The sequence below is a fragment of the Lepisosteus platostomus genome, chromosome 8, assembly GCF_059453375.1.
Source record: "Lepisosteus platostomus isolate fLepPlt1 chromosome 8, fLepPlt1.hap1, whole genome shotgun sequence".
In the NCBI taxonomy this organism is placed as follows: domain Eukaryota; kingdom Metazoa; phylum Chordata; class Actinopteri; order Semionotiformes; family Lepisosteidae; genus Lepisosteus; species Lepisosteus platostomus.
The window spans coordinates 3,248,851-3,262,127 of NC_142618.1; the positions used below are offsets into that span (position 1 = coordinate 3,248,851).

General features: G+C 39.7%; 1 protein-coding gene across 2 annotated transcripts in view; it reads right to left on the bottom strand.

Moving 5' to 3' along the window:
* Window positions 1–13,277, bottom strand: part of LOC148655511 (guanine nucleotide-binding protein G(olf) subunit alpha) — a 132,901-nt gene that overhangs the window by 83,835 nt on the left and 35,789 nt on the right. Inside the window, exons 1-4 of one of the 2 annotated variants that reach the window (XM_088642060.1) lie at window positions 8,404–9,417; window positions 8,097–8,169; window positions 7,266–7,320; window positions 6,950–7,069 (exon numbers count right to left, since the gene is read on the bottom strand). In XM_088642060.1, the coding sequence (XP_088498186.1) occupies window positions 6,950–7,069; window positions 7,266–7,320; window positions 8,097–8,169; window positions 8,404–8,542 (387 nt within the window). In that variant the 5' untranslated portion in view covers window positions 8,543–9,417. Of the gene's footprint in view, window positions 1–6,949; window positions 7,070–7,265; window positions 7,321–8,096; window positions 8,170–8,403; window positions 9,418–13,277 lie in introns of those variants that run through there. The other variant, XM_088642059.1, reaches the window with a different exon arrangement.

The following is a 13,277-nucleotide window of genomic DNA, read 5'->3' on the forward strand; positions in this document are numbered from 1 at the left end:
GCTACCAAAAAGATGAAACCCAATGTTGACAGCAACGGAAACAGAACAGCGCCTGGGTCATCTGATGGCTGCCCGCTGACTAGGTGTCTTGGTCTCAGTGGTGAGCTGCCACCAGCAGGTGGTTTGAACCTGGCGTGAAGAAAGACCCACAGGCTGCTGGAATGATACTGGTATTTTGACCTATTCTGGGCCCGCTGTAGCAACTATTTCTATTACAATACAAGAATTGTAACCTAATGCTACAGGCACCTCCGCCTCCTTCACCCGTTCCTCATCGGAGTCTTGGAAAAACCCAAGACATGCTGTCGAGAGCACACGCAGCTGCTCCACGGAGGACCAGAATTACAGCGCACCTGTCCTGCGTGGCCGATCCTGGTTCCAGGAAATTTGTCTTAACTCATTCTACTGGCGATATAGTCCTGCAGAAAACTGAAACTGCCTGCGTGGTGGAGAACAACGATTCTCCCACAAAAAACTTCTTTAATTCACTTATATAGTTATAGTCCTACTCCTGTGCTGTTAACTGAAACACAAAAAAAATCAACAATGTAACTTATGATGCACTGTATTCAGGTAATAAAGGTTTCTGACTCATTAAACACAACAGTCTCTTTGCAATACAGTAGCTTCCCAGTTTAGCTATGAGCACAAAATACGACACATGATTTAGTTTCACCTTTGCAAGTGACTGAATGGCAAAGAAAAAGTTTTATTACTGGATTTTTTTTTTGGATTTGTTAAGAACATAAGAAAGGCTGCAAACAAGAATAGCCATTCGACCCATCTGACTTGCATGGTCATTATTATTTCATTGACGGCAGGCTCTCACCTGGTCACAGTTTCTTTTAAAGAAGGCAGGATACTGGCTACAGCAACATGTGGACAGTGGACATATCAATAAAATAAGTTAGAAAACCGGGGGTCACCTGTCTCCAGGAAACTCTGCAGCTGAATTAGTGTTCTCACTGTAAGATATGCAACGGGTACAGCAGCCCAAACGTCCATTTAGTTGTGGGTTTAGGGCTCTGGCAATATCTCTATCTGAATAAACACCATATTAGGATCAGGAAGGTCAGCTTCCAAAGCAAAAGCAATTCCATTAGTTACTAGAAATCTTTTTTAATGATTTAACACTGACACAGCACAAATTCTGTAATGTTTAACCATTTATTTTATTTTTACAAACTCCAGAAGACCCACAGCTCTAGAAATAGCTGATCCTTTTAGATATGTTTATACATTAAAGTTGAACCAAAGGCTGAACTTCTGCCATGACATTTGCACTACAAATGAAATATAAACCAATGTTGTCCTATACTCAACAACTATAGAACAGGACACAAATACATACCCGTTTTAATCTGAAGACAATCCATACACAGTTAGTAAGCCTTACTCTAACAACTTAACTTACTACACAATTAATGTTCAAAATGGGAAAAGTACTGTATACAAAAGCATTGCAGAAAGGAGATCTCCCCCCTCATTAAGATCATAGAAATAAAAACTGTTGAAAACTCTGTACTTTGACTAAATCCTTTTGAAGTGTTTTATCCATTGCTTTTGTTCCAAATACAGCAGAACATTAGAAAACAAAAATACAAACTACTAGATTAGCTCAGTGAGTTTTAATTTGTAACACCCTTTATAAAAGAAATTCCAATAAAGTACCAAATCATTAGTAGCTGTACAGTAAAACACAACGGTAATTATACAGATGTGGTATAAATGCAATTAGTTTAATGTGTAAATTCAGAATTGTCAACGCCCACAACGTTTACTGTGGAAAGATGTGTGCTAAAGTAGGTTGATATTAGATAACAGTCCTTAAAACATAACTCTTCGAGAAGTATTACATCATCTTTATTAGTAACACGCTAAAGAAAAATTTGAACTGTACAGAACTGTACTGCTCACACTGAGAGTAAATGTACAACACAAAGGAAAATGTTTATTATGAGCTAATATTTTCTGTTTGACTATAGAAGTCAAAATACAGAGCACATCCGGCCTAAATATACAAAACTAATAATAGACTCCATTTTACTTTTAAACATTACAGTATAGCTGGAGTCCTAACACTGAAGAAAAAAACAGTTATACAACAATGATATGCTGACACTCACTACAAAAACTGAATTAATGTTTACAAGTTCTCAGCACTTGATGACTTCATGCAAATCATACTAAATCAAATGCACAAAATGTGAAAATGGAACAGCAATGCTATCATTAAAATATATATGCTATAAACGTATGCCAGAAAGGCTAGATTTCTTCTGACTTTCGTGATTGTGATTTATTTTCTGGGATGCAAATGTTCAAACTAAATCAGAAAAGTTTAACTTCCTGAAGTCTGAACTACAGATAAAATAGAAATAAAATCCAATGTACTATACTGGTTAAAATATTTTTAATTCATTCTAATATCACACTGGTTCACTGGCTTCTCCCTTTTAGGAGAAATGCTCTTAGAGGAAAGTATTTCCACTGATCTCAATCAAAGGAAACTATTGAGATCGTTGTGATTTTATTCTCTAAATAAATGTAACTTCTTGAATAACAGTTTTTTTTTTTACACACATAACTAACCTTTTGGGAAAGCGCAACATTTTTTAGAACATGTGTACCCAGTAAAAGTACAGCAGCACCTAATTTGTGAAGCACCTAATCTCAGCATGAATCAAAAACGATACAATACCCATGCCTTTTATGCGTTTCAACACATATTTAAACATATTTCTGATTTTTGATTAAATTAGGTTTTTATCTTCCCCAACCTGCCTTTAGTGGGGTTTTTTTTTAAATCAGCCTTTTCCACACAGAGACATTTCACCCTGATTTTCAGCGCAGCTGTGGAACTGTCTAATAATGCCCTCCAATGGCACTGAGCTCCGGCTTGCAGCCCAGCTCCGATGGGGTGTTCTTATGGTGCCGGATGCCTAAAAAGTTCATTAGGTCACTAGAGAAGGCTGGGTCAGGGTGTGGCCAGAAGAGAATGATATCCAGTTAAGCTGCCGTTTCTTGAGTGTGTAAATGGACAAAATGTATCTTGTACGACAGAACAGGGCATCATTCCGCACTACTAACTGATCACTCCTCACGTTGCCTGCCCTGTTTCACACCCAACCTCCCCATGAACCTGAGTTTTCAATTCTCTTTCTCTGCGATTCTGAAAGACTGACCACTAAATAGTCAATACAAGTTCCGAATATGATAGAATGTAATGTAATGTTTGTAATGTTTCTTTATTAGCCCTACACAATTTCTTGCATTAGGAATTTGTCTTTTCGCATACCCCAGCTTTTCTCCATGGAGACACAGACACACAGACAGGGAGAGAAGCTGGGGGTCAGAGCGCAGGGTCAGCCATTGTACGGCGCCCCTGGAGCAGTTGGGGTGAAGGGCCTTGCTCAGGGGCCCAACGGAGTAGGATTCCTCTGCCGGCCGCAGGATTTGAACCGGCAACCTCCCAGGCACAGGTGCAGATCCTGAGCCACAGAGCCACCCCTCCGCCTAAAGGGGGTGCTGAACTAGTACAAATCATCTTTAAAAACCAAGCCTATTGGTTTGGATTTGAAAATTGATGGTTACAAATACCGTATCCCAAAAAAGCATTCCTAGGCATGTACATGAAATAAGTTTGTTTAAAAGGGTGTAAGAAACTCAATCCCTAACATTTCGCTGCTTTTTCTTTCCCTGAAACCCCAATTTGAACATCCATGTATAGAAAATATTTTAAAAACTGTATTGTGTAAGTGTGAAGTACAGACTATAACTGATTAAAAATATTACAAGACAGAAAGGGCAGCAGTAAATAAATAAATAAAAGATTATTCATCTATTTATCATGTTTACATGATTAGAGTATATCATGTCTTTCGGTGTCAGAAAAATACGCTGGAAATAATAAATTCTTCAAATTATTATAATTAAATTATATGACATGACATTTAGACATCATAAACTGTCTTTTTAAACACCAATTTACATACAAACAGGATCATAAACGGAGTTGAAAATCAACTGGTTACCCAACTTACAAATCATAAGCACAAGGTCATTAAGCAAACTGGGAAAAGACTATTGTTTTAAGTACAGCGGGATTTAAAAAGGCACAAAATCTGTGATTATATAACTTGAAATGTTTTCCACTGCTGGTAGCATAATGTGCCCTTGATCTATTTGCTGTAATGCACGCATGGTACTATAAGTCAATACTGTACAGGGGTGGATATACCACTGTCAAATCCAACAAACTCAACATCTATATCTCACACATTTCAACTAAGTGCTTGACAGCCTTAATGAAATTAAAAATGCTAGGAAAACATCAGATAGTGTTTTCTATCCTTATTAAATCATTCGGTCCTTATAATACCCTATCTACTTTATTCCCAGAACTTTGTGTTTTAAAAAATTATTCGCAGAGAATGAGAAAATAATACTCTATAAGATCTTTAATTTATAATGGTAAACAATGACATGCAGAAAACTACCACTTAGCATTATCATTAATAAAGTGAACATTTTTAATTACAGTTTAGAAATCAATTTTAAAGATCCATTTCCACATACAGTAACTGATTATTAGTCTTTATTGCTATATTACAGTATACTGTTTTAAATTTTGAACATAAAGGAAACCGTTAAAGCAAAGCTTTCAATGTGTTTTCTTTTCAGAAGTGCAGAACATTTTGGTGCATACAGACGTTGGGGGTAAAACCTAAGCCAATATATGCACAGAAAGTCTATAGTGAGAACACACAAAACATTTACCAAGCTCATAAACAAGCAAGACACTGTAAAACACCCAAAACACTCCCTTTAACTTTGCTTCACAATCATTCCTGAATCTGAAACTCAGGTATTCTACTGCAAGCAAGCTACTGTACTGTAAATAATATTTGCTGTATACAGTGCGCAAAAAAAAAAGTATGCTTTCAAAAGACAAAAGTGAGCAAGACAGAGGACAGAGCCTTCAGTTCAGGTCCAGAAACATGTTGGGATAAGAGTTCCTGCCTCTTTATAAAGGCAGGCAGAAGGATACACAGCCAAGCAGAGGGCCTCAATAAGGCTGGTCAAGAGGGACTATGATACAGACAGCTACACAGCTGCAGAGAAGCCTACAGCTTATACTGCACTACAAGACAGATGTGCAGGGTGTGTGGTATCTACATGTGTATTTAAATTAACTTAAAAATCATAGACTTTATTTTAAAGAATTGATTGGCGCTCATGTTTTTGTCTGTATAAATCATTTAAATAAATTGAGGTATAAAAAATCCAAGTATTATTAATTCATAAAAGTAATTAATCATTTTTTTATCATTTAAAATCACATCTTTTCCCTTGCCACTGTCTATAAACAGTCTTTGTGAGCTTACCTAGATATTACATCTTATTTTGTAAAAGAGTAAGAAGTGTTTTTAATTTCAGTTTAATTTAATTACAGTTTTTAAAGTATATGCATGTCGTAGAAAAGGCTTTCCCAAAACTTTCCAAGTTCCTCAAATTATACCTTAAATTACCAAGCATGCGCAACCTCCAGCATTTTTAAAATTCCTGCAGTTTTCAAATTTAAATTATTTAATCTTCACACAAAATGTCTTCAAATAGTGGTTGTGGAAAGGAGAACTATTTAACCTGCCTTCACACATTTCTACAAATTGGGCTAAAGCTGATTGTAACTTCTTTTGGGATGAAGAAGAAATTGTCATAGTAACTGCACCACAACTTTTGGGGAATTATAATTGGATTGGTGTAGCCACACACGAAGGTAAGACTTGAGAACTGGAGACCTACAGTAGGTAACACTGTGCTTTTTAAAGTCATAACTGCAACCAATTCCTACCCATTTCCATCTCACAGATCTCCCAATTCAATTCCTGGAGGGTCTAGTAGCGGACGGTTTTTATTCTAACCAGGCTCTCAGTTACACAGTCTGAATAATTATTAAATTAGTTCCATAATAGTAATACTTGGGATCAGGATCCAAGGTGTTTGATAAGTAACTGTACCTCTGATGAAGCCAATGTTTTGAGTGTTAAACTGTTCCAGGTTTAGAACAAACATACAGGATACTTACTGTATAAGAGGTTAATTTTTTAATTGACTCAGGCTGTCATGGAAAACTGGGAAACCTACAGTACTTCAGAAAGTGAGTCTGAGGCCCCTGCTTTATAGATCCAACTCAAAATGAAGAAGAAAATAATATTCTGTGCAGCGATTTAAACTTGATTTCCCAAGCCTGCATACATGAGGCAGCTGCTACCATTTGAAAGTTTTATTTTCATGAAATATGTTTCAAGTTCCAGTTTCCGGGCTTATTTGTGAATGACTGATAAGAGATGCCACTGGTCACGCCACAGCCAAGCCCACAACAGGAAACACAAAAACAAAGGGCAAGACGAGCAAGGTCCACTGTCTGACAGGTCACTGCCAACTGACAACCCCCCACATATCGAACAGCACCTTTCCCTCAGTGGGCTCAGAATGGCACATTTCAATCTAGCCCATACTTTCGGGTAACAAAGCACTTCAGTCCAGACAGCGTGAACGTTACATTTTCTGGACAGGTGTGCTGGGACACTACAGTATGCTAATGCAGAAAGTAAAATTGTTCTGTTGCCTTCACCCGTAGCAAAACGAACCAGGTGGTGCTTAGACTCCTCTGAAATCAAAAGCCCAGCCCTTTCACCTGTAAGCACAACGAAAGTGATAAGTGCCCTGAAAGATCCCAGGCACGTCTTAGCTGCCTGTATCAGCCCTAATGTTCAATCAGATGGCGAGCTCTCATGAAACTAGGCAACCACTACATAAAACAATGAATGAACAGTCTGTTTTAATAAGTTCAAATAAAAAAAGAAAAGGAAACATCTCAGCATCATACAACCAACTTTCAACGCTTGTGAAAGTGTGCGATGAAGTAAAATCCCAGAGACCTTACCTGTGTATAGTCGAAGTCCGAGAGAGGCGCTATACTTTTGATGTAGTCCATTCTGAACTGGTTGTCTGGATTGCCTAACGGGACTGGAGGTATTAAAGTGCTCATCGCCGAAACTATAGTCTGCAAAGCAGATAAAAACAGAAACACAGGCATTAAGATGGATAAGTACAGGATAAATAAGAGGATAATCCAGTCTGATCAGCAAAATGGGATTGCTGTGTGCAATCTCACAGAAAGCAACGGCACGTTTTCATTTATTTTTATTCTCGATGTAAAAAGAAATAAAACCCCAAAATTACAACATTACCATACTTACCACTATGGCATCCTTTACATTTTTTCGAATGTCCTGGATTTTCTGTTTCTTTTCTCTGCATGAAAGAGGAATAGAGGTTACCTTCACGGACCCGACAGAAAACTGGGAAGAAACTTTCACTTAAAGGTCTTGGTTTTGACAAAATCTGGAGGTCAGTTTCCGCACACACACACTACAGTCAACTCCAGTGCTGTCTGTCTGCGGTGTGCCTGTACAGTACATCCTGTGTTACAGTATGTGCAGGAATAACACTGTTAAAAACACTATAGGGTCCTACATGTAAAAAAAAAAAAATTAAACGATGAGTCACTAATTAATCAGCCGTAGCCTAATGTTAATATTGCTCAGCGGCGTTATCAGGAAAATGGTCAGATTCATAATCATACTGTATTCTGTCGTTAATGCAATTACGTCGGGTTCGGTTCAATATCGTGGTCGGGCGCCCTTCTGCAACCTTTTTTTTTTACCAGCTTTTGCCTCGACATGCGACACTGACACACTTCGAAAACGACATTCTGGCACGCATTCCCCTGCAGGTTACGCTGGCGCCCGGTGTAAATCTGTGACAATTTCGTCTTTCGCGTTAGGAGTTATTAGTAATCAGTGGAAACTAGTCGCCATGTTGTTGCTACACTGTGGGCCCAGGACGAACTGCAGTAACGCCGAAATACAGGGCAAATCTGCATGTATCTCTCCCCGACTCGCCCGGCTCACCCACCGAGTGTCACTGCAGGAACTGTGCACATTTTGCAACACCAGAAGAGGAAAACAATGTGTCAACCAGGGGCCCGCCGATGAATACGGATGCGATTAAAACAACAGTTCACTCACTCTGCATTAAATCCATTGACGTGTAGGATCCGCATCTGTTTGACAATAGTGCTCTTTCCGGACTCTCCAGCTCCTTTTAAAATAAAATCATCATAAAAAAAACAAATAAATGAATCGTGAACAAACAGAACGGCCTAAAATTTCCTGTTTCGCTAGCCATAACGAGATCCTCTGGAAACCCAAGGCAAGCGTATTATTACAAATACTCATCCGTGACACAGAGCTGTCAAACACAAGTAAGGGCGAAACAACGCACAGATTTTACACAACGCTATATATAAATAAAATCCATTTGGCCCGTCCTTACCCAGTAAAAGCAGTCGATGCGTGGCTTTGTACGCCTGTCTTTCTTTTTGCAACTGTTTTTCTATTTTTTTATTCGCTTCTCGTTGTGCTTTTTCGTCGATGCGTTGATCTTCAGTTTTGCTGTTGCCTAAACAACCCATCTTCCGCTATTTTCGTTTTTTTTTGTCTTACAAGAAATAGAGTAACAAAAATAAAAACTATACTATGTAGAATATATATATATATTTGTTTGTTTTAAAAAAAACCCAAACGGTGCAAAAAAAAAATATCCGTGCGACGGTTCCTCCGTCGCTGCGAAAAAAAAAAGATCCCTCTCACAATTTTGTTCCGAACCTCTCTACACGCCGAACCTTAGAGGTAAAAAATATCCAATAAATATGTATATGTTATAAATAAAAAATCGTTAAAAGAAGTCTATAAATACACACAAAGAGTGGAGCGGGCTGCTTCTGTAATCCAGCCTACTGCTCCTCTCCCACTCCTTCTTCTCCACTCTCTATATTTCTATCTCAATTTCTATCTCTATTTCTGTCTCTTTAACTCAGCACTGCCTCTTTCTGCCGCACCAGGAAGTAGCCCTGAACCGTGAAAAAAAAAGCTCGCTGTTCCAGTGTTGAGCTATACCCTACCGCTGGAGCAATAAATTGAACCGAATCCTTATAATCGACATCCTCTCCTGCTACAGAAACGTGTCGTTAATGAATTACACACAATCAGGTGGCTGTTCTCAAAGGCTGTGGATGTACACCGTGGGCTGGATTTTTTTTAAAAAAACGACAACGTAGGTAAAATCAAAGCCCAGGCTTATAGTTTTAGCACCATCTTACTATAATTGCAATTTCATTTTATATCTTTTTTAAAAAAAACACGAAAAGGTTGGGTTTTCGTGGTGTACTACGACTTGAGAAAAAGAAAAGGTAAGAGGACTGAGAGATGTAACAGATCCGAGAACAAAAAATAAAGCGGGGAGGAAAAAAAAGTTAGAATGTCCCTCGAATGACAAAAACTCGCCTGCTGCACCTCCCCTCACTCTGGAATAACTGAACTGGGCTCCGCACTGCCGCTGCTTAAAAACACCGGTATTGCAGCAGAAAACAAAGCAACTGCATCATTATTAAAGCCCAGACCGTTAAGAGAAAATGCAATTAATAGGCCGACCGTACATTTATCCAAACATGCATTTAAACAAACCATTGCAATGGTCATTACTATGGGCTCTGCTTGCTTTACAAGCTAAGTGTCAGACAACCGTGCCATCAGTAAGTGGTCTTAAAAATTGGGAATGCACCGACAACTGGGACAGTGCAGTGGCACAAGCCTGCATGTAATCTTCAAGAATCCACACATTTCACAGCTGGCTGTTAATTAATCACTCGAGATAACCCTAAACACATAAAAAAAAAAAATGCTAGTATGGACCGAAACTAAACAGGATACACGAGACTGTAAAGATTGTTACGACACCCTGTGGAAATTGAACCTTGGTCATTCCAGTGCTAATGCAACAGATTCATCAGAGGAAGGTGGACAAGCTGTAAGCTGGGGGACTAATGAGATGCAAAGACCCATCACTGCAACTTCAGTCCACATCTGCCAAGCAAGATCTGAGCAAGAAAGCTAACATCACACCTTCCAGCTTCCTGGAACAGTTGTGTCTTCCACAGAGTTCAGATGTTGCTTCTTCCCTGTACAGAGGTTTGACACTTGTACAGCTTTGTCCAGTGCAGTAGTAAGTACCCAGTAAATGATCAGTCATGGTAAAATACAGCAGCAGGTCTGTCATAATGTAGAGTCTATAATAATGTAAAACTGGTAGTCTTTAATAATGGAACAAGTAAAGGTTGATTCCATGCTGATAAATAGAAAAGAGAAACAGTTTCAGCTGTAGAGTCTTCTTCGGGTATTACTTGACAGCCAGGGCATGCCGACACGGCTCCAAGCTTGAACGTCTGTAACAACGAACAGCTTCATGTAGAAGACCCATGTCAAAACCATCTGAAATTATCTCAAGAAAAGTGGTTAAATCTTTCCAAAACGCTACATTGGACATATTACATTTTTCCCAGCTTCCATTATTTGCTAAAATGAAAGAAAAACAGAACTTTTGTTTTCTCATATTGTCCTTTTTCTACAGAAGTGCTCTGACTTCACATCTAGTTTGACGGACAGCTGGTATTGGACTGGACCGTGAGTATCCGGCGCTCCATGCTGGGATGCCTGGGACAGAGACGGGCAGGATATGGACAGGACACTGTCGGGAGTCTTAGGGCACGGGCAGGTGCTTGCTTGTAATTGAACCCCAGCCACCAGCTCCTAAGGTCCAACCTTGACACCAAAAAGTTCGAACTCTTTGACGAGGTACATTGAAACCTCCTTACCAACACCTTGGACATGTGCATGCAACAGGTATGTGTGGAGTAAAGTGTGCACAGGCTCTGAAGAAAGACGCCTCATTGCTGTCTGGTATAGAGGAAGGTCAACACGAGTACAGGGTGCCACGCTTTAATTAGCAGGGCAGGGTTGGGAGATGAGTGGTTTTAAAAAAACAAAAAACAGTGAATGCAGAACAATGTTAAAAGAAAAGGAATGACTCCACTGGACACTCCGCTTGGAATTTCTGAAACACAGAGCAAAACCCACATTTTTCCAAGAAACATAAAACAGCTGTTCTTGACAGGCCTTCTCAGTTTTTAGACTTTAATCAGACTCTGACACTAAGGACAGACCTTAATTATTAGTAATTAATAGTGAGGCAGTGCCCCCCTAGTCTGGTGAACAGTGTACGCAAAATAATGGGCTGGAATCCCAACTAGGAGATGACAAAAGATGACTCAGAAGTGCCCTAGTCAATGGCCTGCTGTACAGAAAAGGGACTTATAAAACATTGGCGGAACCAATAGGAATACTTTTTCCTGATTCAAATACAGTTAATGTAATTTTTGATTCAGAAGAACTTGACTAGTAAATAATTATTTCAATCATCATGTATTTGTAACTGCATCCATGAATTAAAAAAAAAGTGTTGAGAATGTGAATATTTATTACTTGAACTACAGTACTGTATGTATAAACAGAAATAGCCACTGTTCCAATAAGTAATTATAGGGTTTACTAAATGAAGCTTAAGGGATATTGGATTCAAAGAAAATCAGATGCTTTCATAGTCTTAGCAATTGCTGTATGCCTCTAGTGCTGAAGCACGATTAGACTTGCACTTGTGTTTTCACATTGTGATTTGACTGGTTATTCTCTGTGTATAAAAACTGCAAAAAGTGGATATAAAAGAAGGGATATATTAGACACATTCTGTCACTTTTGCTAAAGAAATTGCACAACCAGCTAAGAAAAGGTAAAAGCTGGGCAGTCACAGGAACGCTGCAGAGTGGAGGCACCTAAAGGCATATAGCCAAACTACTGAATGTCTCACAGTTAATCGTGGCATAATCAGTTAATCAGTTCCCAGTGTCAAGTATTTAGTAGATGTCCAAGGTGCATAGCTGGCTACCAGGACTGACTGATGGTTACTATTGCTTATTCTAAGAGATCACAAAGTGCAACACAACACTGACAGCGGCTGAAAGAAATGACAGCAGTCCACAGCTGTCCATACAAACCGTGAGAAAGTGAACACTAGGAATCTGTGAGCCCATGGAGCATAATCCATGCCATTGGAGCAGACAACACTGGCAACGAACAACAACCGAGTCATCTCACTTAATGCTCTCCAACGGGTCAAGGTCCATGACAGGGCGTGTTCTCATGGGAGAAAAGAGTAGCAGCCTTCTGCAATGGACCTTTATGGCTTTATGGCCGATATGGAACAGAATGTCTATGATTAGCACAGCTGGCTACCACAGGGCCGCGTCGCAGCTCCCTGCTCATGCAACAGCATAATCAACCATCACGTTATGCCCTTCCGCGCACCGCGAAGACAGCGGATTCGTTTTTCGAGCCGACAGCGCCCCAAACTCAACTTGTGCATGCCATTACTGGCACCTCTGCACCACAATACTTAACTAAAAAAAAACAAACTGATTCCATTGCTTAGTCAGCAATGTCCCCAGACCTGTTGCTCATAGAAAATGTTTAGGAAATTAGGAAATTGATTGGCCACAGAATCGGGAAGGGATCTGAAAGAATAGCTCAAGTGCCATCAGGCTGACCCAACAGACAGAGCATCAGCATGAAAGTCCACCTGGTGGCTGACATCACTTTTGGATGTTTAGCAGTACCATTGTCACACATTTAATGTCCCATATAATGTATATACAGTATGGAATGATAATCAATACAAGTATTTTAACGATGCAGTTAGTGAATACTTACATTGCTGGTCTTCTACTTGCTGGAATGCTATCTATATAGATTTACAACTCATTCAACCTTGGTGTCAGAAATATTTGTGTAAACTCTTGGAACCAACACACACCCTGAGGCTGTTGCACTTTCATTTCACAAATGAATAATAATAATTCCCTATATTACACTTATGTAGCGGAGGAGAGCAGAGTGATGAAGCCGGTTCAGAGATGGGGATTATTAGGAGGCCATGATAGGTAAGGGCCAATGGGAAATTTGGACAGGACACCGGGGTTACACCCCTACTCTTTTCGAGAAACGCCCTGGGATTTTTAATGAGCACAGAGAGGCAGAACCTCAGTTTTATGTCTCATCCGAAGGACAGAGCCTGTTTACAGTACAGTGTCCCCGTCACTAAACTGGGGCATCAGGACCCACACAGACTGCAGGGTGAGCTCCCCTTGCTGGCCCCACTAACACCTCTTCCAGCAACAACTTTAGTTTTTCACAGGAGGTCTCCCATCCAGGTACTGGCCAGGCTTCAGTGGGCTGCCAGTGGTGAGCTGCAGTGTGACA